At 51.5% G+C, this 22,898-nt stretch overlaps 11 protein-coding genes; 2 read left to right on the top strand and 9 right to left on the bottom strand.

The window, feature by feature from the left end:
• Positions 1-7: 7 nt before the first annotated feature.
• Positions 8-524, bottom strand: RCC_02296 (probable Catabolic 3-dehydroquinase; the record flags this gene model as incomplete). XM_023767578.1 has 2 exons in its annotated part: positions 8-441; positions 497-524. The coding sequence occupies 2 exons, from the start codon at positions 522-524 to the stop codon at positions 8-10; spliced, it is 462 nt and encodes a 153-aa protein (XP_023623346.1).
• A 439-nt stretch (positions 525-963) lies between these two features.
• On the top strand, positions 964-1,846 carry RCC_02295 (uncharacterized protein; the record flags this gene model as incomplete). XM_023767577.1 has 2 exons in its annotated part: positions 964-1,185; positions 1,403-1,846. 2 exons carry the CDS (start codon positions 964-966, stop codon positions 1,844-1,846), a joined length of 666 nt encoding a protein of 221 aa, XP_023623345.1.
• A 315-nt stretch (positions 1,847-2,161) lies between these two features.
• RCC_02294 (related to integral peroxisomal membrane protein) lies at positions 2,162-3,877 on the bottom strand (the record flags this gene model as incomplete). XM_023767576.1 has 2 exons in its annotated part: positions 2,162-3,768; positions 3,865-3,877. The coding sequence occupies 2 exons, from the start codon at positions 3,875-3,877 to the stop codon at positions 2,162-2,164; spliced, it is 1,620 nt and encodes a 539-aa protein (XP_023623344.1).
• Positions 3,878-4,437: 560 nt separating this feature from the next.
• RCC_02293 (uncharacterized protein) lies at positions 4,438-6,161 on the top strand (the record flags this gene model as incomplete). XM_023767575.1 has 3 exons in its annotated part: positions 4,438-4,519; positions 4,728-5,049; positions 5,105-6,161. 3 exons carry the CDS (start codon positions 4,438-4,440, stop codon positions 6,159-6,161), a joined length of 1,461 nt encoding a protein of 486 aa, XP_023623343.1.
• Positions 6,162-6,722: 561 nt separating this feature from the next.
• Positions 6,723-8,796, bottom strand: RCC_02292 (probable Mannosyl-oligosaccharide alpha-1,2-mannosidase; the record flags this gene model as incomplete). XM_023767574.1 has 10 exons in its annotated part: positions 6,723-6,767; positions 6,833-6,923; positions 6,996-7,141; positions 7,200-7,397; positions 7,470-7,686; positions 7,741-7,931; positions 7,987-8,220; positions 8,273-8,495; positions 8,551-8,607; positions 8,657-8,796. 10 exons carry the CDS (start codon positions 8,794-8,796, stop codon positions 6,723-6,725), a joined length of 1,542 nt encoding a protein of 513 aa, XP_023623342.1.
• A 1,221-nt stretch (positions 8,797-10,017) lies between these two features.
• Positions 10,018-11,771, bottom strand: RCC_02291 (related to protein kinase; the record flags this gene model as incomplete). XM_023767573.1 has 2 exons in its annotated part: positions 10,018-10,242; positions 10,296-11,771. 2 exons carry the CDS (start codon positions 11,769-11,771, stop codon positions 10,018-10,020), a joined length of 1,701 nt encoding a protein of 566 aa, XP_023623341.1.
• Positions 11,772-12,480: 709 nt separating this feature from the next.
• On the bottom strand, positions 12,481-15,522 carry RCC_02290 (related to RSN1 Overexpression rescues sro7/sop1 in NaCl; the record flags this gene model as incomplete). XM_023767572.1 has 2 exons in its annotated part: positions 12,481-13,779; positions 13,837-15,522. The coding sequence occupies 2 exons, from the start codon at positions 15,520-15,522 to the stop codon at positions 12,481-12,483; spliced, it is 2,985 nt and encodes a 994-aa protein (XP_023623340.1).
• Positions 15,523-16,483: 961 nt separating this feature from the next.
• On the bottom strand, positions 16,484-16,986 carry RCC_02289 (probable Non-histone chromosomal protein 6; the record flags this gene model as incomplete). XM_023767571.1 has 4 exons in its annotated part: positions 16,484-16,531; positions 16,582-16,706; positions 16,759-16,854; positions 16,914-16,986. The coding sequence occupies 4 exons, from the start codon at positions 16,984-16,986 to the stop codon at positions 16,484-16,486; spliced, it is 342 nt and encodes a 113-aa protein (XP_023623339.1).
• Positions 16,987-17,961: 975 nt separating this feature from the next.
• Positions 17,962-19,509, bottom strand: RCC_02288 (related to acyl-CoA dehydrogenase, medium-chain specific, mitochondrial precursor; the record flags this gene model as incomplete). XM_023767570.1 has 3 exons in its annotated part: positions 17,962-19,023; positions 19,078-19,305; positions 19,414-19,509. 3 exons carry the CDS (start codon positions 19,507-19,509, stop codon positions 17,962-17,964), a joined length of 1,386 nt encoding a protein of 461 aa, XP_023623338.1.
• Positions 19,510-20,052: 543 nt separating this feature from the next.
• On the bottom strand, positions 20,053-21,310 carry RCC_02287 (probable Phosphotransferase enzyme family domain protein; the record flags this gene model as incomplete). XM_023767569.1 has 3 exons in its annotated part: positions 20,053-21,078; positions 21,140-21,154; positions 21,212-21,310. The coding sequence occupies 3 exons, from the start codon at positions 21,308-21,310 to the stop codon at positions 20,053-20,055; spliced, it is 1,140 nt and encodes a 379-aa protein (XP_023623337.1).
• Positions 21,311-21,638: 328 nt separating this feature from the next.
• RCC_02286 (related to NADPH-dependent beta-ketoacyl reductase (rhlG)) lies at positions 21,639-22,591 on the bottom strand (the record flags this gene model as incomplete). XM_023767568.1 has 3 exons in its annotated part: positions 21,639-21,890; positions 21,940-22,185; positions 22,238-22,591. The coding sequence occupies 3 exons, from the start codon at positions 22,589-22,591 to the stop codon at positions 21,639-21,641; spliced, it is 852 nt and encodes a 283-aa protein (XP_023623336.1).
• Between the last annotated feature and the right edge of the window lie 307 nt (positions 22,592-22,898).

The following is a 22,898-nucleotide window of genomic DNA, read 5'->3' as shown; positions in this document are numbered from 1 at the left end:
GAAGAGATTATTTTGTGACGGCCTTCTCCGCAGCCTCGAACCGCTGCGCTACGAAATCGATGGCCGCAGTGTAGCCATAGACGCCGAGTCCACAAATGACACCGACTGCCTTGTCACTGAGATAGCTGTGGTGCCTCCAGCTTTCCCGTGCATGTACATTCGATACATGTAACTCCAGGAATGGAAGCTCAGTCGCCAGGAGAGCATCTCTCAGCGCCACACTAGTATGAGTGAGTCCGCCTGGGTTGATGATAACAAAATCGATATTGCCGCGAGCTTCGTGTAGGCGGTCGATGATGGCTCCCTCGTGGTTGGACTGGAAATGGCTGAGGACGATATTTCTGCCCTCGGCCTGCTTCACTGCTGCTGCGGTGACATCTGGGAGTGTGGTGCTGCCGTAAATGTGAGGCTCCCGGGTTCCTAGCAGATTGAGGTTGGGACCTGGAAGAAAACTTCGCATTAGAATATGCTGCAGAGGTGAAAGACGCGGTCTTACCGTTGATGAGTAGGATGGTGGATGGCATCTCGAAGCAGACTCTGGATCAAAGAAGCTGTGGTTGTGTGAGCAGTCAGAGGAGGAATGATCGAGACGAGAGAGAAGTGCCTTGGGAAAGACATCGCTGCGAAGCACTTCTGTAGCCGGAAGAACCTATATCCCGACCCACTGGAATAGTGCTCGCGTAAGGTACTGTCACCGTCCCTGCCATCTCAAGATGTATGCAGCGCGTTGAGTAGTATTCCATGGCAATGAGGAGATATCTCGCATCTGATGCGCATCATCATGGATGCCTTGTGACAGCGATGAAGACGCGCGGGCAGTTGAGGATTCAGAAATCAGGAGCAACCGAGACGTTCGGAGGAAAGCGGTCTTGGCGCGAGGATGGAGGAGAAAGTCGTAACACAACCTTACCTACCATCCCACCAAATCCAGGAGCCAGTCTACCACCTCATTCCATCAACGCAATGCCTGGAAGCGGCAAGCAAAATCCCGAAATTCAAGAGCAGATCAAGGAATTGCTCGAGGCTGGTTTCGATCCCACCACTATTCACCGTCGGCTCAAAGTGGGCAGGAGCTCCATCTATCGCATGAAACGATGTCTACAGCAACATGGCACAAACTACATGCCCAAGGAGCTGAATAAGAAGAATGGTAGACCCAAAGTGTTGACAGCGGATCAAGAATTGGTGAGTCGAGCGCGTCGCGTTCATCKCTGATTATATTGTTGTGGCGACCCACGTGCTATCCCACTGTTTCTTCACTCTGGTATAGAATACCCGATCTCAGATCGATGTGAGATTTGAGATCCACAGAAGTCCATGAAGTCGTTTCGAGATCTTTCCTTTAATCGCCCGCCTGTCTTTCAAGATTACAGTCTTCCTCCAGAACTAACAGCCCTCCCAGGAAGTCTGCGAATGGCTCCGCGATCCCAAAAACCGCAACCGTTACCTCGACGACTTGGTCTGGTTGATCCATGACCGCTTCGGCATCGTCTGCAGCACCACCACAATGTCCAAAATGCGCAGAAAATGGGTCCGAGTAATTGAATACGAAGAGAACGGCACTCCTATAGATGAAAATACTCGTGCTCAACTCATGGAGACGCATCCGGATCTCCCGATTCTGCATCAACAAAACATCCCCCAAGCTCAAATGGGTGCGATGGGCTCGTTGGAAGCTCCGATGGAACCGCAGCAGCAGATGCATCCTGCTTTTCAACCTACGCATCATGCTCATGCTCATGCCCATTCTCATGCAAATATTGATTCGCAGCTTGATCAGCAGCTTCAGGATGGTTTGAATGGGTTGAATGGGATGAATGGCATGAATGTGCAGCATCTTGGATGATGATATGGATGAGGGTATGGTGTTTGGGTGTTTGGTGCTCAGGGCTGTCTGGGAGTTTCGTGTACAGATGATTTGGGTCTTGCTGCTTTTATGGTTTAACTACTGTTCAGGGCTGAGTTATATTTCCATGATATCCGGGCAGATCGCGACGAGGAGAGGAGAGCAGAGGGACGGAGCTTCGACAGATATTGCGCAATGCACAAAATGTAACAGTGGACAGGAACACCTTTGCAAGTAATACGCGATATATTGAAGTCATCCCAACCCACTCCCTCGCGCCTCGCTACCCAACCATTAATCATTTCTCATGTACTGTTAACTGAGCATTTCCGCAAGTCCATCACCTATACTACGATCCCATTGAGTTTCTCGATATTGCAGCGGCGTATGCAAATCATCCGTAGGGTCATCGCGAGAACGACTGGTCTTGCCCGTATCTCCGCTGCCACTCACAGAAACCATGTCCGACTTGTCGACGACCCGGACCTTTTCATTGGTGAGCCGTCGTTTCCCGAACCAACCCTTTTTCTTGACTGCCGTGGTGATGCTATCACCGTCACCCATGTCGGTGCTTGCAATAGACTGGGTATCAGCGTCGGCCGTCGCGGCGAGCTCTTCCGGTGGCACTTCGATCAACTCAGCATCACGGACCCATCGCCTACGACGTGTCCATTTGCTCCAGTCATCAATCTTGCTACCACCGGCCCATTTGTTGTCGTAGTAGGTCCAGCCATCTTTATCGCGAGCACCTTTGGTGGTCTGTATGTCTTCGGACCAAGCAGGATCGACTTTCCATTCGCTGCCTTCAACCCAACTCCATTTTGTCGTCTCATTGTCGGTATTCGGAAGTTCGAAATTATCCTTGTCGGGAACTGTATTAAGATGCTCGTCGGTCCATGACTGGCGTTCGTGAGCAAACATGTTCCCGGTAAACCCCAAAAATACCCAGCGTCGCTGATTCTCGTAAATGGCGAAAGTAAAGCGAACTCCGGGCTTTGATCCCTTTGACTTTAAGGCTTTCGCGAGTGCTGCAGGAGTACGAGGTGGTAGGGGTGGCGGTGTCTTCCCTGTGTTGACCGATGGTGAAGGGAAGTTGAGACCAGTGGCTACCGAGGTGACATATCGGACCGCCCTGCTACGCCAGAGGATGGCACGAGAGGCTCGCGAAGGCCTACTATGCCAAGTCATGCCAATCGTGCCCAAGACTAGCGTAACACGTTGGGTTGTGATGATCCGAACAGGTGGGAGCGTCAGCAGAATCCACACTGGCGTGATGGCCAACAGTCGAATGAACATGGATGTGAGTGCTGGTCGGGTCGTGGCGGAGGTTGCAGTCGATTGAGTGCTGAGAAACTCCGTCAATCGTAAGAACGGGTCCAACAATACATCACAGCGGTTTGTGAAGGTTTGCAGTGTTGACAATATCTCGTCTAGGCTTTTTCTTTGCTGGGATTCGGATTCCGCTCTTTTACGTTTCTTGATCTCTCCATTCCATGATGTGCTTGAGAGCGGGCTATACCTCCTCGAGTACATGCCCGCCATCAACATGGCAAGCAGCACGATTSGTCCCGCCCATCGTAGGACATCATCCCCGTACAGCACTGCGAACCAGAATGCTGCAACCAGGAGGAAGCTTTCCCACGGATCCGACGTGGTCCATGATAGTAACCCGGCGAGGTGATTGAGAGGGAGTATGAATGGGTGTGAATATGCCAACGCTCTGGTGACTTGCGGGGGAGTAGCAGTGAGGAGTGGTGATTTCTGGTGTATAACGACCGACGCGCGGGTGGCCTTTTGTGTGCCCGTCCGCTGATTCGGGGCAAAGGCGGCTACGGTGGGCTCGGGGAGGGTGCTGTTGCGGGCACCATCGTAGCCCTGGCGGTCATCTTGATACTGTTCGCTCATGAAGGTCCAAGGTGTGTCTGTGCGATGAATGCGTGTTGTTAGCTTCTGCCTCAGCGCCCTGAGCGTCTTTCGCAGGCAACCCATGAGTCGTCACTGCGATATTCATATCGTACCGAAAGCGGCCATCAATTGGAAGAATAGGTATGCGGAGGCATCACCGTGATCGCGTGCATTAGCAAAACATGGATTGCAACTCGTGGTGGTCGTACGCTGGGGGTCACTTGATGAGTGAGTTGCAAGAGGGCGTGATGCAGCGTGTCTTTCACATGTGATGATGGCCGAGCCGAACGCGGCTAGGTAGCAGGTGGTGAGGTCACGGGTTTCATGGGGCAGCATAGGTACGTGTATTCCATGGTCTACGTTGGTCTGGCTGCTGTTCTACAGCAGCGTGTCTATCTGGTAGGCATCTACACTATTTCTTCCAGACAAAAGGCCTCGAGGCATGGAGAACCTGTCGTTTTCGCTAACTTTTGCGAGATCTGCTCTGTGGCATCCCGTTGTGGCGGCGCGATTCTCGATCGACGTCATCCTTCGTCACGCAGCTCTGAACCTTCTCCCACCCGCATTGTTACAATCCTGTTTGTGTTTGCTGCATTGACAGATTGACAGAACAAAAGTCATCAACCTCTCAATTCATCTCTCCATCAACCTCATCCAACACAACATCCTGAGAGAGCATTGCCATCATGAGATTCTCCGTCGCAACCCTGGCGGTGACCGCCCTGGCTACACAGTCCGTCGTGGCCGATGGCTGGTTTGGCAAGTCCGGTAAGCATCACACATTCCAATCCCATCAACAGCAGTATTAGGCGGCGACGACAAGACAAACATGAGAAAGAGCGTGCGCCTGAGAATGGCGAAGTGGGCACCACGACGTGGCCATCGATCCCGGCATTGTCAACATCATCATTCTCCCCTTTGTTTACAACAAAATGAATAGCACCGTACACAGACTCCAGACTGACTAACATCAAAGGACGTGTAGCATATAACAAGTGGCACGAGACCGAGCTCGAGCGTTGGTTGTCGGATCACAACGTTCCCTACCCAGCCGCCTCTGACCGCAAGGATTTGGAGRACCTGGTCAAGGACAACTGGGAGAACAATGTTGTCAAGCCATACAACTCCTGGGATGTGAACCAGCTCACCAACTTCCTCGGCTCCAAGGGTCAGGACGTCAAGAAGGGTACGGAGAAAAACAAGGACAGCCTCATCAGCCAGGTGCAGTCGTTGTGGACCACAACTTCTGACAACGCCAACGATGCCTATGGCAGCGTTCAGGACTGGGTGTTCGACTCGTGAGTTCCCACTCCACCACCTCCACTTACATTCTTGCTGACGAATTTTTCTCAGCTGGACCGAGTCTCAGTTGAAGTCTTTCCTCGACTACAACGGCATCCCCAMCCCAMCCCCGCGTACCCGCCACTCCCTCTTGCAAACCGCTCGCTCCAACTACCAGTCCATTGCCAGCAAAATCGGCGAGACCGCCAGCTACCCTGGTGACTGGCTTTACCAGTCTTGGTCCGACTCGGACCTCAAGGAATGGCTCGATGAGCGCGGCATCCCGGCTCCCCAGCCAAGCTCGCGCGACAAGCTCATTGCCAGCATGCGCCGCAACGGCAAGATCGGTTCCGACGCCGCCGCATCCAAGTACGCCACTGCCACCAAGTCTGCCGCTTCTGCTCAGGCTTCTCTGAGCGATGCTTTGTTGGAGAGCTGGAGCGACAGCCAGATCAAGGAGTGGGCCGACAAGAACGGCCTCAAGGTTCCTCAGGGCAGCAAGCGCAACGAGCTCATTGCCCTTGCCCGTAAGCACGCCGCCAAGGTCGTTGGCAACAACCCGGCCTCTTCTGCCTCCTCTGCGTTTGGTGCCGCCACTACCAGCGCTGGCAACTGGTTCGCCCAGGAGACCGACTCCGCCTACGGTGGTCTGCGTTACTACTACGACTTCGCCCTCAACCAGATCGGCTTCGCTTCTGAGGATGCCAAGAAGAGCTTGAGCTCCGTCTCCTCCGTCGCCAGCGCTTCGGCTTCCAGCTACTCCTCATCTGCGAGCGTTGTCGCTTCCAAGTCATCTTCTAGCCTGTCCTCTGTTGGAAGCACCAAGTCATCCAGCTCGTCCTCTTCTGCCAGCGTCAAGGCCTCCAAGTCATCGTCGGTCGCCTCTAAGTCAGGCTCCAGCGCCGCTAGCGAGGCTTCCAAGTCCGCTTCCAGCGCCTCCTCGCTTGCCAGCAAGAGTTCTTCCAGCGCCGCCTCCGTTGCTAGCAAGTCTGCTTCCAGCGCCGCATCCGTTGCCAGCAAGAGTGCTGCCAGCGCCGCCGCGGCAGGCAGCAAGAGCGCATCGAGCATTGCCTCCAAGGTCAGCGCTGCCGGAAAGGCCGCTTACTCTGGCGCCAAGAAGGAATTGTAGACTCACACGTCTACTTGAAAAATTGAACACCTGAGTAGGGACAGCACCTCTGCTCTCAGTGTTCTGGATGGGGAAAATTCACGGATGCGTTTTGCGTTTTAATCATGACGTTGCAATCGGCGCACGAGAATGGATATCACGACAACAGCAATGATGACCACCTGTACTTCTATACCCAGCTAGCAAGGCGCAGTGTAGGCGCAATGTAGCTGTAATTACGAATAGCTTCCTAAAGACGAAAGAAAAGTTACCCTTGAAATTATGTGTTGCCTGCCGAATGGCCAGTGATGTGAAATTGAATGTTGCCGCTCTCTCTACCCGCTACAATGAAAGAGGTTGTCCTTTCTACAAGAACAACAATACGGCGGGGAAGACATGAGCGTAGTCACTTGACTACGAGGAGGGCCAGCAAGCTTCAACATCCTCCTCCCTCGATCTCACGGATCGTCATATGACCTGTGCAGCGCCAACTTCGTTCATTTTGATACTGATGAACACGTTCGTTTGTACTTGATATATGTACCTACTTTCATTTCCCTATTTGACATTAGAGAAAGAGGACTACTTATAACCGTAGCCARGTGCTTTAGCTGACCCACCAGCAACCTATCAATCAAAGTCAGTCAGCATAATCCTTATCATCAATATAGTCTGGGATGAAGAATCCTTACCTTGAGAGGATGAGCCTCGGTGTTGTATACATATTGATTATCACCATTCTGATCAACTTGCCACGCAGCATCTGGTGCGTGGATGAGGTAGCTAAACACAAAAAAACATGTCAGTTCACAATCTCTTTAATATGACATCTCGATTGAGGCAAGGATTGCTCACCTGTACTTCATAACCTCAGCAAAGAAGAATGATTCCTGGAAATCCTGCAACTCTCCTCCACCAGGTGCATTCACGTCGGAAAGCTCAGCGAAACCGGATCCCGCGCGACAGGTTGCGTTGATGGCTACGAAAGCGTTCCACGCGTACTATTCGCATATTAGCTTGGGAGATTGCATTTCGGATGAGGGGTTTGGAAAGACGAACATCCTGATACTTGCTATCTCCAGTCGCGCGGTGAGCGTAGTAGAAACTCTCAATGACTTCTGGTCTCAGAGCATATCCGCTGCTGGTGATGAAGAATCCTGCACGCTCGTAGAAATCCTTTTGATCTTCGGGAACGTTGGTTTCGTTCCAGGAGAAACCTTCGGGGCCGATGTGTGTTAATGTCTGCTTGTAGGTTTCCTGGATGGTAACATTCGAGTCAGATTATGCGTCTTTGGGAATGAAAAGGATGGGGAGTATTTTTCGTCTCACCTCACAGGCTTCGACAAGCTCGATTCCGAAATCAATGTACTTTTGCTCTTTGAGAACCTGGCCGCCGAGAATGAAGTTTCCTCCATCAAAGCAGGCGAGATGACCAGAGGATTCGATCGTTCGCTGGCCGTTAAAGGCAGCTAGGAACGTGAGATCTGGTCGAGAAGATGGGTGGGAGGCGAGGTATTCGATGGTGCTGTCTGCGGCGGCAATCCAGCTATCAAAGGTTAGTGGTCTGGATACTGTCGCATTCTGGTGGGACATCACTCACCGGTCTCTGTAGTCCGAGAAACGTTCTGGGTCGTAGACAAACATCTTGATCAAGTACTCGTAGAAGCTGTCGTCACCGCCGTTCCAACCTCCCTGAGCATCCACAAACTTGCCGCTGTTGATGTCGATGTTGGTGCCAACAAGACCAGGGAAAGGCTGAGCGAACGCTGGCTGTGGGTTGAGAAGATAGCTCTATACGTCTCGTCAGTTCAAGATCAGGCTTCACMACATCATCCTTGGAACTCACCTCAGCTTTCTGCGTCAGCTGCGCGTACGAACCATCACCAGTGAGATCCGAAAGTCTCGTCCACTCCAACACAAGAGTACCCGTTGTAGCCAGACCATTTGTAGTCGATCCATCGTTGCTGCGATCAGAAAAGATGAGATTGTTGTAGGGAATGCCAGTTGGAGTGTCGAAAGCGTAGCTCAAGTTGTTGGCGAGGTTCCGGGCCTGCTCGAGCAGCATCGGGATTTTGCTTTCCTATAGCTTTGTCAGATTTTGATGCTCACAACACACCTCTCCTCCTACTTACATCGTTTGCAAGCTGCTTCAATGGTCCATTCAGCAGATCGTAACCCGAAAGCAGGCCGCCCATGTACCGAATAGTAGTCTCGAAGAGACTGACAGGATCATCGTTGAAGCTGACGCTCCAGTCGATCAATGGGACATATTCGATGATTTGGTTGACAATCTCTGCATTCTCCATTACCAGTGCAGTCGAGAGTGCATCTGCAGCCGAAGCTCCCCAGCCGTTACTAGACGTTGTCAGTTCGAGGAGCTATGTTGATGAATCCACAATCTACAACATACCGCGAGTTGGATTTCCCATTTGTCAATGGCATCAACTCATCGCTTGGGAAGGCATATCTACTTTCAGTCAGCCTTGCCCGTAAAGTGATATATCTACAATCCATACTTGTAGTATCCAGCCCAAGCAAAATCAAAAGCCTCCTTGACAGCCGCTGCTCGCGAAGCTTCTTGTCCACCGTCCTGTCGTTTCTGATGTGGCGCTGCCGCCGCCGCTGCAGTGAGTGCTAGCACTGCAAAGGAACGCATCTTAAAAGTAGGCTATGGTGTGAGAGGTCAAGTAGAAGTAGAAGAAAGATTAAAAAGGAAGGGTAGTGGTGTTTAAAGACAGACACTCTGACTATAGCAGAGGGAGCACCAATAAGAAGCAACCTGAAGTGAGCGACGAGCGGTGAAGTGAAGGGTCGAGAGTCAAGAGAGAGAGAGAGAAAAAGTGAATAAGATGGTGTGCACTACCAATCAAGTCACCGCATGATGCGGCATGATGCCCGTTGTGGACCCCATCTCCTTTCAACTAGGTGCCAGCATGAGGAACGTTTTTAGTTCAAACTTCAAAGATCCCCGATGGTTCACCCGTTGGCACGCAACCGATATCGCGTGCCCGTCCAGAAAGGGCAGCAATCGGCATCCGCTAGACTGGAGGACGTCGGACATGATTGGGTTTGTGGAGGGGTACATGGCACTTTTTCGTACCGTGGTCGTCGACGCGATTAAGTGGCCATGCGCGCAAAATGAAGGATGCAAGATGTGAAGCATGACCGGTGCAGGTCGGGGGGTACAACTTCAGGAACAGGCAAGAGATGTGCCGATTAAATTAAGGGCTGCGTTTCGGCTGGAGGGCGACTTCCTAGATGGGGAWGTGGCTTGTGGGGAAAATCTTGGGGAACGGTGGGGGTTTCTCGACAAAAGAGATGACGACTGTTGGCTTGACCGTGGAAACTGTATGTCTCAGCGTTGAAGCGACAAGTGGTCTTCCCTTGGCTGTAGCCTGAGATGCATGTCGAAAGTCACAAGTTGCATCCATGTCCGTGTGATATTGGAAGATCGTCGCTCATGAGGAAGCTTCTTCGAACCGGGAGATCTCCAGATCTCCTCCCGTGTAACTAACTCTAAATGTGGTCGAAAGCTCCGAGATTCGAGAGCCAAGAAAAGCATCTCAAGAAGCCGTGCCTTGATAGAACAGCAAGCAGTCGATGCAACGCTTGGACTCCGGTCCGATAGCAAGATTAGTCTTCATGTATGAGATGTAGAACGGCCAGCACAAGTCAACGCCCATTCCACTAGCGAGAAAACAGCCCTGCCAGTTTGAAAGTGAGGGCCTGATGCAGTAATTAAATGTGGAACATTCTCAGCCAATAATCTACATGTACATGCTATAGTCAATCGCGTGTTCAACACTAGTGCGGCGGGTGAAGACGTGCGCTCGTGCAACAGGCCACGCGATGCTGCGTCACGACCACCATCATGTAGTCAAGCGTCGTCCAACATGAATGCATCGTCATCCTCCAGCAAACTTTTGCTCGCAACGAAGCTGAAGCCTCCAAATGGGTTCGACTCCCCAGTAGCGTACGAATCCGCAACCATTTCGTCAAACGTCGCGCCGTCACGAGTCACTACCGGGCTCATAGCAAGGTCGGTAAACTCTTTGCTGAAGTTCTCCGCGAGCTCTGGGTCAGTGATCACGGGTTGAATCGGCTGTAGAAATGATTAGCTGTGTCACGTTGATACTGGATAGCTTTGCGACTTACTGGCTCGCATTCGCGCCTCTCGAGCTTCTTCCAGTCAATCTTGCGGAAGAAGCGGTGAGATTTGAGAACTTTGATCTCTTTTGAAGTCGTGCCTCCAAGTCGCTTGTGTGGTTCCTTGCGCAGCAAACGTGTGAGAAGATCCTTGGCGTCTGGGCCAAGGAAGTATGGTAGTTGCAGCTTCGCCTTGATAATGTTCTGCTGGATCTTGGCGTGGTTGTTACCGCCAAAAGGAGGACTTCCGGTGAGCAGATCAAATCCAATAGCTCCGAGACCCCACCAGTCCACAGAGAAATCGTATGGCTTGCCTTCGACGACCTCAGGAGCCATGTATTCGATGGTTCCCAGAATACTGTTGGTTCGTTCATCTTCCCCATCGAGTGCAACCTTTGACAGTCCWAAATCGGTCAACAGCAAGTGGCCTTCCGTATCAAGAAGGCAATTCTCCGGCTTGAGATCACGGTAGATTACTCGAACATTCTGGTGCAGGTGCTCCAAAGCGAGGACCATTTCGGCCATGTAGAAGGCCGCGACTTCCTCGGTGAACATGCGCTCCATTGCCAGATGATGAAAAAGCTCGCCTCCCTGCGCGTACTCCAAGATAAGGTAGAGCTTCTCGTGGTCTTGRAAAGCATAGTAGAGCTTGACGACGAACGGATGCCTGTTGATCGACTCCAAAATCGTCCGCTCGGTGCGCGTTTGTTCGATAAGTCGCTTGTGTACGGTGATGCTGGCCTTCTTGAACTGCTTTTGAGCATACAGCTTGCCAGTCGCAGCCTGCTTCACCAAATGCACCGTTCCAAATGCGCCTTTTCCAAGGCACCTCATCTGCTCAAAGTCTTCGGCACACATTTTACGATGGATGGAGTTGCTGCGAAGACCACCTTCGATAGCCTGGGATGCAAATAATRGTGTGCGTGATCCCGCTTCAGAGCTCACGAAGTCCTGGTCCAGCGGGACGTCATACGTCTCCATCTCAGTCCTGTCCCCATCACTACCACGCGAAGAAGGTGCCATACTGCAGGCCGAAGAAGCAGTCATAGTCCGCATAAGGTTTGGCTTGTCATCGTCTTGCTCGAGGGCAAGCGCATCCAATCGTGCGCGCAAAGCACTGATGCCGCCTGAAGGAGTCGCGGGTCGCAGTGCTGGACTGCTCAACGCACTCGACATGTCTCCCATCCTGGTTGCGCCGATCCGCGGTGTGCCGAGCCTGGACACATCCGATTCCTCACCACAAGAAGTGCCCGGTGTCTGAAAGCCCTTGATCACATTCACAGCCGGTGCAGCCGGTGGCATCGCCTTCTTCTTGTTCTTCTTCCGCTTTCTGGCCTTCTCCCGAATCGCATCGTGGTTCAACTTGGGAATCGGCAGATGTCCCGAGTCGGCCGGCGGCGCATCCTGCGCGACAGTCCGAGGAGAGGCAATAGCCATGGGTGGTGACCGCTGGCTGTTGGCGTATTCGATATCCATGGCAGGCATTGTAATTTAATCCACTCTATGGATGTTGCATATGTCTTCCGACTAGACGAGTCTCATGCGTCCTGTTGGGGCATGCACGTTTCCGCTTTCGTCTCACGATCCTTCTCGTTTCGCCCACCTGAGTTGTTCACGGTGGGCCAGCCGCCAGTACCCACAGCCAAAGAAGAGATGCAAAGCTGGAATCGGTGCGAGACAGTCCTGCTCTTGCGGCGCCGGTGAAGGGTGCTGCTTCGCCGTGCGCGGTGTTCAAGAAAGTGGTAGCGGTGGGTAGATGATAGCCCATATGTGGTGTATGCGGGATGTTCGGTTTGCAGTCGGTTTCGTCAGGAATATCCCGACGACGAGTGAGCTTCTGTTGGTGAGTTGTGGAGTTGTGGTGTGTGTGTAAGAAGTTGGAAAGAATCATGAATCCGAGCCGCTTCTGGGTCGAGGTCGGCTAGTCTACCTAGGTACCTAGGTAGTTCTAGTGTCCACCGAAACGGTTCACGTGAAACAAAGACGGTTCTGTAGATTCCAATTTCACCCAGATTCGAAACTGGAAGATACATCGAGCGATGAACATTCAAGTCTTTTCAATTCGTGTTAACGTAATGCGTCTATGTTCGGTGCAACACCGTCGTCTCTTTCATCCCCTCTGTGCAAAAAGCAAACTTTTGGTTACAGTATTCGTACACCTTCAACAATACACACCCGCAAATTAGACATCAACTCAGACATTAGGATAATTTCGTCCTCTTCGGATGTAATCGTAAGAAATCTGATCGCCGTCGGACCCATAGCCTGCATCGGGAGTGCCGTATCTGACTGGTCCATAGCCTCCAGGTGTCAAGACAGCAGGCGTGCTGCTGCCCATACCCGCAGCGCCACCAACGAGCATGTCTCTGCTCTCCTGTCGGAGTGGGTGACTTGGCCGGATCTCGCCAGCAGGAGATTGTTCGCGGAGTTGCGAAGGCGCCGGCTGGTGGTATCCGCGAGGATAAAACGTCTCGCCATCCCCACCAATTTTCGTTCTCTCAGACTCCCGAGACTCGCTTCGGCTGCGTATGTAGGCTGTATCTTGCTGGGAAATGTTACGACTGTGGTTGCGGCTGTGATAGAGCGAGCTGCCAGAATTATCGCGACTGTGACCAGATATGGACGAGTCAAAGGTTCCAGCTCTGGAGAAGCCAGTGATGGTTGTGCTGGGCGTCCCTGGTCGGACAAAGTCACCGGCGTGGCCATATAGCTCGCCATCACCACCCGCTTCGTCACGGAATTCAGGACGGTTCTTGTAATTCTCAAAGTCCATGTTGTGTTCATCAACCAGCTCAAATGGTTCGTTCTGGGAGGATTTGCCTTTTCCGGGCTTGCGGGCATCCATTTCGTCCATGTAGACGTCCGAATACCCTGCAACAGTCGCAGTATCGTCAAGAGAGGTACGTCCAGTGTATATACTTCGCAGCAGATGCTGGCTCTTCGAGGACACCATAGGAGTGATGAGAGGCCTGTAAAGCGCCGGATGTCCAAAACGCTTAGCCATTTTATCGCCTTTGCTCGACTTCTTCAGCTCATTCCCTGCGTGGATCTCTGCGTCTTGCATTTTCCTGCCCATGTGGTAGTAGTGAATTTCGTTGTCGAAAGTCCGTCTGCAGTAGATCTTAAAGGCAATCACCATCACGGGCAGGGGAACGAGAGCTGCCAGTTTAGGCCAATGAACGTCAAAGAAGCCCAAAGCGTTGGCCCCGATAACCAAGGCCACAATCACGTTGCCAAATACCGTCATAAACAGGATTCGGTTGAAGATTGACCGCCAGAACATGCCTCCAGATTCGTACTTTGTGATGAATACGTAGAGGATCAAGTACTTCTTCATAAACGAGTCCATCCAGAAGTAAAACGCCGTGACGGGTAGGATGAGTGGTTGAATTGTGGCGAAGGTGAGGGCAACGGTGGCGTAGAAGAGGAAGTAATTGTAGTAGCCAGCGTAGTCCATGGCCTGGGGAGCTGAGAGCTCGATAAGACTTCGAGGCTAGATGTGATGTCAGCGATGGCCAGAGAGATGAGTACATGCATGAGAGACACTTACTGTTGGCGACAGGAAGCGCCGTGAGTACGATCCCCAGATAAGTGTGAACAGCTGGCTGAGATCGACCGCGGCACCCAAGTTACGCTGCAACATCCAACAAATCCAATATGTCGAGACCTTGCAGAACCCATTCAATAGGAGAAGTAATGGCTCAGAGTCAGCGAAATTCTTTCCGTTGATCAGCTCCACCACCCAAGCCCAAACAGTCGAGAAGAGTGAGAAGATCAGCAAGTTGTTCAAAAAGAAGAAGCTGTAGAGAGAGCGGGCAACGTGTCTCTCTCTGCTGCTCTTGGTAGTATCTCCAGCCTTGATGCAAAGCTTACGGAAGATGGCAGGAAGGTAAAAGTAAAAGGCCATTGTCAGCGCTGGTGCTAGCACACCCTGAACGATGGCCCACCAAGTAGGGTTCGCCAAGTAGTTTTGATTGAACGCTGGCCAAAGCTTTGCCAGGTTCGACAAGTTGGAAAGGAACACGGCAATGAGTAAGTTGGGCACGGTCCAAGCGAGGGTCAATACCGCGATCCAGAAACTGTTGATGAGGTTTTGTCGTCTCCGTTGGCTTCGGCTCATTTTAAGGTTCTTCCACACAAGGTCGTTGGGTTTTGGCGCAAGTTGAATGGCAGCTCCGTGAGGTGTCTTGTTCCGTGCGGCATATGCCATACTGTGTGCAACGGGGATACTCTCATAAGATGCAAAGCCGTACGATAATGCGTCTCGCTTGTCGACAGCCTGTCGAACTTCTTTGATCTGGTACTCGAGTTCCTTGATACGACCAGTGAGGTATTCGATAGCATCAACTCTCTGACCCTTTGCTTGAGCTCCATATGCCTTGTCGTTTTTGTGCACCTTGCATGTTGGACGGTTCGGCGGAAGGCGGTCGGGGTTCTTGAGGTACTTGGCTAAATGTTCCTCCAGCTCTTTTACAGTCTCGGTGTAGTCCTCAATCAGATCTGGCAAGTCTCTCAGATTACGCGCAATTGCAGTGCGAGGGTGATCTTGGGCCACCTTGACCTCGTCTATGATCCTGGCAATGCCTTCATCCGATCGAAGCTCTTTGGGGATGTCCGTCAACATCAACGTACGGGCGTGAAGACTCCGCTGAAAATCTGGACTGTCAAAGTACTCCCTCCTCAGACGTGAGACCTGCCGGTAGTTTGCCCAGAGGAAGTACATAATCACACTGTTATACAGCCATGCCACTATCACATATGCCCAAAGCGACTGTGGTGCAGAGTAAAGGTAGATCGGTGTCAATCGCGTGAAGAATCCCACGTGCGAGACCCCACTCTTCTTTGCTCCCACCAAGTTGTTTGGGATCAGGATTCCACATCCGATCACAGCAAGAATGGTGAAGATGTTCCTCAGCATCCGGCATACCCGCATGAACACGGCAGCATCGAGTCCAACCTTCTCCACCAAGTCCTTCTCTTTCGTTTTGATCAACGGCGGTATCCACCCCAGTAGTCCTTTGGCCACGGGAGGCGGGGCATGTTTGTTATCGGCGTACTTGGCTCGGGGCGCGTAGACGACGCTGTTGTAGGGTCGCAAAAAGCAGAATAGAAGCGCGATTACTATTGTGAGGACCACGGATGTGACCAAACCTGCCAGCGCGGACTTCCCATCGACATTGTATCCACTTCCGATGGTGTCGAGAAACTGTTTGCCAGCGCTCTCGGAGCCTGACATGGTGGTGGAAGGTTTTGCGGTCAGGCCACGCGTTGTCGTGAGTCTGTTTCGGATATCTTCAAAAGTCGCCCGTCCTGAAAGGCCTTCACCAAGCAATCTATCTTCTGATATCTAAGTAGCGACTGTGTCGAGCACCGGAGCCGGGGAAGAAAAGATACAATACGCTGGCAAAAACGGCAAATGGATACGAAGGACGAGTGGATGTTGATGTTGACCGGGATGGAAGAAGAAGAAAGACAAGCAACAAAGAACCTGGTCCCACGAGCGGCGGGGCGCTCCACGGTACCTATTTTCAGGTACAGTCCCCAACTTTTTCATTCGAGCCAGTCATGTCGTGGCTCTCGAGCCGATGCCATCATTTTTGGTCTCTATTTAGCCGCGCGTCGTATAAGACGGACAGCGTTGGTTGGGGACGCTAAGGTAGTTTTGAGGTAGAAGGATGTGGAAGCTTCGCCGAAGGACGCGTGAATCGTGGATGTATAAAGGAAAGGGTCCAGACTGCACCATCCGTGAAGAGATCTTCATCGTCTGACGGTATCACGTTGACCCACATGATCCTGGCTGTACTCGTGCAAGCCATACCTGATTTACTCCCACTTCGCTTATAGGACACTGGCTCGCGGCTAAGTACTGCTTGACACTCCATCGTTGAGCACAGCAACACTGGAACGGAGGTGACACCACATCAGCTAAAGCACATACTTCCGCTAGGTTACATGTCAAACTGCCACTTTCATAATTGCAGGGGAGCTGGTTCGTTATCCTCCTGCGAACACTCCCTTGGTATATCATTCCACCCATGAGTAAGGTGCAGCTGCATTCACTGTTGCAGCACGCCGGCACTCATTCATACATGCCCTGAGCCAGCTGAAGAAAAGCACCCACGCCAGTAAATCACATCAACCCGGAGACAAAACAGACAGACACTGATGCTGAAAGAGAAGAGAGGGACGGAGAACGTTTAGTCCTCATCCTCCTCCTCGTCATCCTCAGCGGCATTGGCCTGCTCCTGGAAACCTGTCAGCAGAATTCACGTGGATGGGATGGGAATGCACTTACCTCGAGGTAGATCTTCTTCTGGTCCTCGTACCGCTTCTTGTCAGCGGCGGCCTTGGCCTCATATGGTGCCTTCTGCTTCTCGTTCAGGCCCTTCCACTTTTCACCYAGGACCTTGCCGACCTCGCCTTGAGGGTCGTCAGTAGAGTCTCACATGTCAGAGGGAGAGATTCGACATACCGAACTTGATGCCGGGGTTGTCCTCACGGACTCCGTCACGCTGCTCGTTGGCGAAGAACATGTAGGCGGACAGACCACGCTTTGGGGCATTGGGGTCTGAACAGGCAATTAGCATTTGCAATGACCGCGATTCAACAAGTAAGTGGCAGACTGACCCTTCTTCTTCTTTCCACCATCGGCCTTGCTTGTGGCCTTCTTGGCGGCGCGAGAGGACTTTTCCTTTGGCATGATTGCGGTTGTTGTTTTGCTGCGTGAGAGAACGTGTCAGCGGCGATGTTTTGAGGACGTTCACGCGACTCGAGAACAGGTCGCAGATTGTTCAATGGGTGGAATGCGGATTTGGATGATTTGGGTGGTTGATCGATAGATGTTGCTGTATATGTAGTGACTGGATCGCGCCAGCTCACGGTCGCAAACGCGACGGCGAGCCTCTGCACGTGAATTGAAGGGCAGCAAGAGGCAGACTTACAACGAAAGGTGGATTCGATTGGTTGTGGTTTCGAACGGTGTTGTTCAGCTGGTACAGAGCGCGTCAGTGAGGTCTTGATGAACGCCAACAACAAACAAGTTGCATTCGCGACGAGACGAGAATGAAGCCATTGACACGCGTCGTGCTTGGGAAACACGCGAAAATTGGGTTAGATATTGTGGCAGGTGAAGATGCGGTTGTTGTGAAGTGCGATGAAGCTTGCGCGGGGATCCATACCTCTAAGATTTTGGTGAGAGAGCCTGTGGTGAGAGGCTTTGGTGAGAGGCTTTGGTGAGATGGGAGAAGAGAGCTGTGCGGTAGGAGGGAACGGGTTTGACTGTGACTTTGCTGGCTGGGTCACGTGCAATGTAGGGTTCACCACACGTTCTTTCCAACATTGCGTCCACCTCACATTCTTGCAGCAACTCTATTGTCATCTCGCCAGCATCCTCTGTGAGGCAGCATTGCGTTTGATGGAACACACATTTATCACTTGATTTAATTTGACACCCGCTGAAGCCCACAAATGATTGCACAAGGAGTCTCTCGCGTCTGTGAGGCCAGCACCGGTCGGCTTCTGCCCYTCCTCTCTTCCACCTCCTGCCGTGTCTGAGAATCCAAGGTTAGGGTTGATTAGTCAGAAGACTGCCACCYTCACCTTCTCCTTCAAAGGTTCTCGTCAGTTCACATGCATCTATCGGCATATCGAAGTCTTGCATTCAGCGTCTACCTCATCAAAGTTTGCTCGTTCTCGCAGAGACTCGTCGAGGATCGTCGAACGTCTCCTCTTCAACTCCCCAAATCTCACACAGCTCTTTATATCGTTTCTCATATCCCTCATGCCTCTCTCTAAACACAGGCGCGGTCTTGATCTGATCTCGACCCACTTGGTGCCTATGCGCTGCATCCGGCCCATCTGCAATTCGTACAAATCTTGCATAAGTCCACATCTCCGGCAAAGCGGTATGCTGCGTGAGACCTTGTCCACCATACAACTGCATACACTCGTYAATGATCTTGGCAGCAGCGATTGGAACCAGTACTTTGGATTGAGCAATGGCATAGCGACCAGCTTTGTTCCCTTGAACATCCATCGTGTGGGCGGCATTCATCACTACCAGACGCATACTATCCAGCTCCATGCGCATCGTAGCCAGCTTTTCAACATTGGAGTCGAATTCGGCGAGGAGCTTACCGCGAGGCTTCTTTGCTGGGTCTGTACATCGTAAAAGAGCCAGTTCATATGCCCTCTCGGTCTGTCCGATAAGACGCATGCAATGGTGAATACGGCCTGGTCCAAGTCTCCCCTGCGCGATCTCAAAAGCACGGCCTTCTCCTAGGATAATATTCTCTGCAGGAACTCTGGCATTCTCATATAGATATTCTCCATGGCCTTCAGGTGCGTGATCATAACCCATGATGGTAAGATTCCGCACCATGCTGAAACCTGGGGTATCCCTAGGTACAATGACCATTGTATGTCGTTTCCAGGGGGATGGATTCCCCGGATCCGAACACGCCATGAGAATGTAGAAACCCAGCTCATCATTCCATTTGCAGTTTCCGTAAAGCTTCCTGCCATTGATAATCAAGGTATTGGAGTCCTGTGGATCTTTCGTAATTCGGCATGAAATGTTGGTTGCATCTGAAGAGGCTACATCCGGCTCTGTCATGCTGTATGCAGAGAATGTCTTGCCTTCGAGAAGAGGGAGCAGCCACTTCTTCTTCTGCTCTTCGTTGCAGTATTTGGCTAGCAACTCCATGTTGCCAGTGTCTGGTGCGTGGCAATTCATGGTCTGGATAGTAAGTAAATGGTCCCGCTTAGACAGTCAGGCAATCTTTGATCTCACCTGTGCCGCCCAATAGCATCTTCCCATAATCTCGGCACAGCAAGCATACTCGAGATTCGTAAGTCCAGGACTCAACTCTCCAAAACTTTTGGGGAGGAAGAGATTAAAGAGTCCTTGTTTCTTCGCCTTTTCTCGCAATTCTGTGATGATGGGAGGAGYCTTCCAGTTTCCATATTTTTTTAATTGGGCTTTGAATATGGGCTCGGCTGGTACACATTCATTCTCGACCTAGAATCATGGGGTTGTGAGAATCGCGTTCAATGGACTCTACGTCAAAAAGTGGCCTGGGTTTCCAATTTTATAATCTCCTTTCTTGGGAATTTGATGCGAACTCACCCATTCAAAGACGTGTTTAATGGTCTCGATAGCTTTCGGTGATAGCTTCTCTTGCACCCAGACTGGAATTCGGGCGAGCGCAGGATGCTCTGTCATGTTGTAAAGCTATTCAGGTAAGGTAGTTGGTAAGTTTTCCAGACGCTAAGCGTTCAGCAATGAGTAAACAAGGCGTTCTCTATGTTCAGAAACGAGGCGTCCGATAATGCGAGGAACATGAGTTGAACAGGCTTCCAATCATGGACTGCCTTCGTAGAACGATCAATATCGTAATAATCCTCTTTTACCGTGAGACCGAGGGTAGAGAAGAAGAGATCGTTAGGGTTCGCGGGTATTGATTGCCGAAGATACACTCGCCTCATGCAGGTCATCTCTAGATCACTACATCAGCGTCTGCCGCAAGATGTTTAGTGACAGAGGGGATTGGCGGGAACAGAAAACACGGTTTTGCGGCAGATCTGAGATTGCAGTTTGCAAAGGTTCATGCAAAGTCATACAGCCTGAGGATCCTACCAGCAAACTCATGSGAGTGTAGCCTTCGAGCAGTCGGTTGCGCTATACGTATGAGCAAAGCGTACGAACCATTCAGACTTGGAGAGAGTATCCAACGGTCAAAGGCTGTTCTGTATTCCAATACAACACTCATAACTTTGTCTGGCCGCTCAGCTTCTCTTTCGTCTCCTTCACCTTATCCCACGCCATCTCTGCAAAGGGTGCTCTCTCATCTCCATATTTCTTCGCCTGAGCAGAGCTTGCCTGTCGAGTCGCATATCTCGCAGCGATTCCTTGGAAGATGATCGAATCTCTAAAGAGAGCGAACGCTGTTGCCCATGCCAAATCTTTCTCGGTGATCTTATAACCGACATCCTGTTCGTACCATTCCACACACTGTTCTCGCGTAGGAAGACCAGGGTGGTCTTTGAGCGTGCTCTTCGGGTCTGAAGCGGGTAAGAACGCGGCATCAGTATGCACACGAGCCGAACCTCCTGGAGCGTTGGAGATGGTCCATCCTTGCAACAAATTGCAGACGTCTGCGAGGTTGTGGCCGATGGTAGCCATTTCCCAGTCCAAGATTCCAATTACTCTCGGCTCAGTCTTGTGGAATACCAGGTTGTCAATCTTGTAATCGCCATGGAACAGGACGCCTCGATCGTATGGCTGATTTGCTTCTTGCGAGAAGAATGACAGGAATTCGTCAAAATGGGGTAATTGTCCAACAGCCTCCCCAGTATCCTTGTCCTTTGCTGCTGCTTGCGATTCCGCTAACCCTCTGAATGTCTTGATCTGACGCTGGTAAAAGCCATTCGGTCTGCCAAACTTCTCCAAGCCAACGTCTTTCGGGTCTAATCTGTGCAACTTGGCCAAAGTTCTGACGGCATCCCTCCACATCTCCCTCCTGTCGTGCTCACTAACACCTGGAATGGCAGCATTGTCGATAAATCGGCCCTCTAAACATTCCAWGATATAAAATGGAGTGCCAATAATGCTTTCATCCTCGCATAAGGCRTATGCTTTGGGTACGGGTACATCGGTCTTTGCGAGAGCGTGGATGACTTGGTATTCGCGATCGACTCGATGAGCTGTCTTTGACAGCAGCTTGCCTGGCGGCTTCTTTCGTAGGACATACTTCTTCTTCGTCGAGTCTGTGAGTTGATACGTTGGGTTGGACTATAAGAAGAGTGTGAGATTGGAAAGGGTCCATTACGGTCGAATGTGCTCTTCGTCTTACCTGTCCAAAGCCAAACTATAGCCGTGATTGAATCAGCATACATTCATGAGGCAGTAAAAGATTGCTGTATACCTGCTTCAAGTCCAGCGGTGGCTTGACCTCTGGGACATTGTGCTCGATCCATMTTTCCAACGCCGCTACGTCGATGGGTTGTCGCACAGGACCGGCCATAGTGTTGGAAAGATCAAAAGCTGTGGATCAAAGCTTCTTTGCGGTATGAAGATGGGTGAATAAAGGATGTAGCAAGACGACGCACTTACAGTAGACTGCGATTCTACAAGAAAAGACGCTTTTCTGGTTGGCGTTGATGCGGGTGCTGCTCTGTCGCTGTTGAACGTCCCGAGGCAATGATTGCGTCTCGGCATTTCATCGGGACAAGCCGACAGATCTCAACTTTGTCGTCTCTCACAAACTTCGACTGCATCTTCGACACCATCAACCACACAACAGAAATTTACGCCGCAGGCAATGTCATTGCTCGAACTGCTTGTTCTTCCTTTCATATCTTTGTCAACCTTCCGCTGCTCAACCTCTGGCCACCATCTACAGATATGTATTCGCCATTCACATAGCTGCTGGCCTTGGAGCAGAGGAAGAGAGTCACGCCTGCAATATCTGCTGGCTCGCCGAGACGTTTCCTTGGGTTATCTTTTGAAAGCTGCTCGACGCCACCGAGATTCTCAATTAGTCCGTTCGCAAGCTTAGAAGGGAAGAAGCCCGGGGCGATAGTGTTGACGGTTATGTTACGGGGCTGACAAGGTCAGCAACTGACAGCAACATTGTGAGCCGACAAGACTTACACCCAACTCAACGGCGAGGTTTCTAGCGAGATGATGCGCCGCTGCCTTTGAGGCGCTATACATGATCGTGCCATTGTCTCCAACTTGAGCGACATTCGTTCCGGCCACAGATGACATGACGATTATTCGTGAAGGATCCTCTGCCTTTCCTGCTGCTGCCAGCATGGGGGCAAACAGTCTTGCGAGATTGAACACGCCTCGAACGTTGAGGTCCAAGATCTTCTGGCTGCTCCAGTCGGGAGTTGGCTGCAACATCGTCAGCAGGCCTGCTATAACAGCAGCAGAGGGCATTGCATACCTCGAATGGACCTCCCCAAGTTGCGCCTGCGTTGGCCAGCAGGATGTCGAGAGTCTGTTCGTGCTTCTTTACCTCTTCAACCAACCGCTTGATATCTTCTTCTTGTGCTACATTTGCTGGAATGCCAATGGCACGACCTTTGAGACCCTGCTTCGCGGCAAGATCGTTGAGGCGCTTCACAGCCTGATCGATACCCTGCTCACCGCCAGCTTTTCTGGCGCTGATAAAGATGGTTTTCGCGCCTGCTAGTAATAAAGCAGTAGCTGCGTGAAGGCCCAGTCCTCGGCTTCCTCCTGTAACAAGTGCTGTCTTTCCTGACAGATCAAACATGCCATTGATGCTGATATCGGACATGATGCCTATGCTCTTCGCTTTCGAACCTTTTGAGAGGAAAGTGTTGTTTGGAGAGCGAGTAGCGATACTGGCTACATCCGAGTTCATCAGCTGCGATACTGGCTCGGTATCCCACGTTTTCTAGCGCTCCACAATGTATACATTTCTCCGCACCTGTCTGATCCGAGGGGACCTTATCGCCGGCAAACACCGATCCGCGTTCCGTTGCCGCAATTGCCACGGGATCGCGTCGACGTGAGGCGGAGGCTGGCATCGCCGCATCGAAGCGGTTGACTCAGTACTGCATGATTATACATATTCATGCCAC

This window comes from Ramularia collo-cygni, assembly GCF_900074925.1.
Source record: "Ramularia collo-cygni strain URUG2 genome assembly, contig: RCC_scaffold02, whole genome shotgun sequence".
Taxonomy (NCBI): Eukaryota; Fungi; Ascomycota; class Dothideomycetes; order Mycosphaerellales; family Mycosphaerellaceae; genus Ramularia; species Ramularia collo-cygni.
Note: the sequence above shows the minus strand (reverse complement) of the source record. Positions and strands in the feature narration are given on the sequence as shown.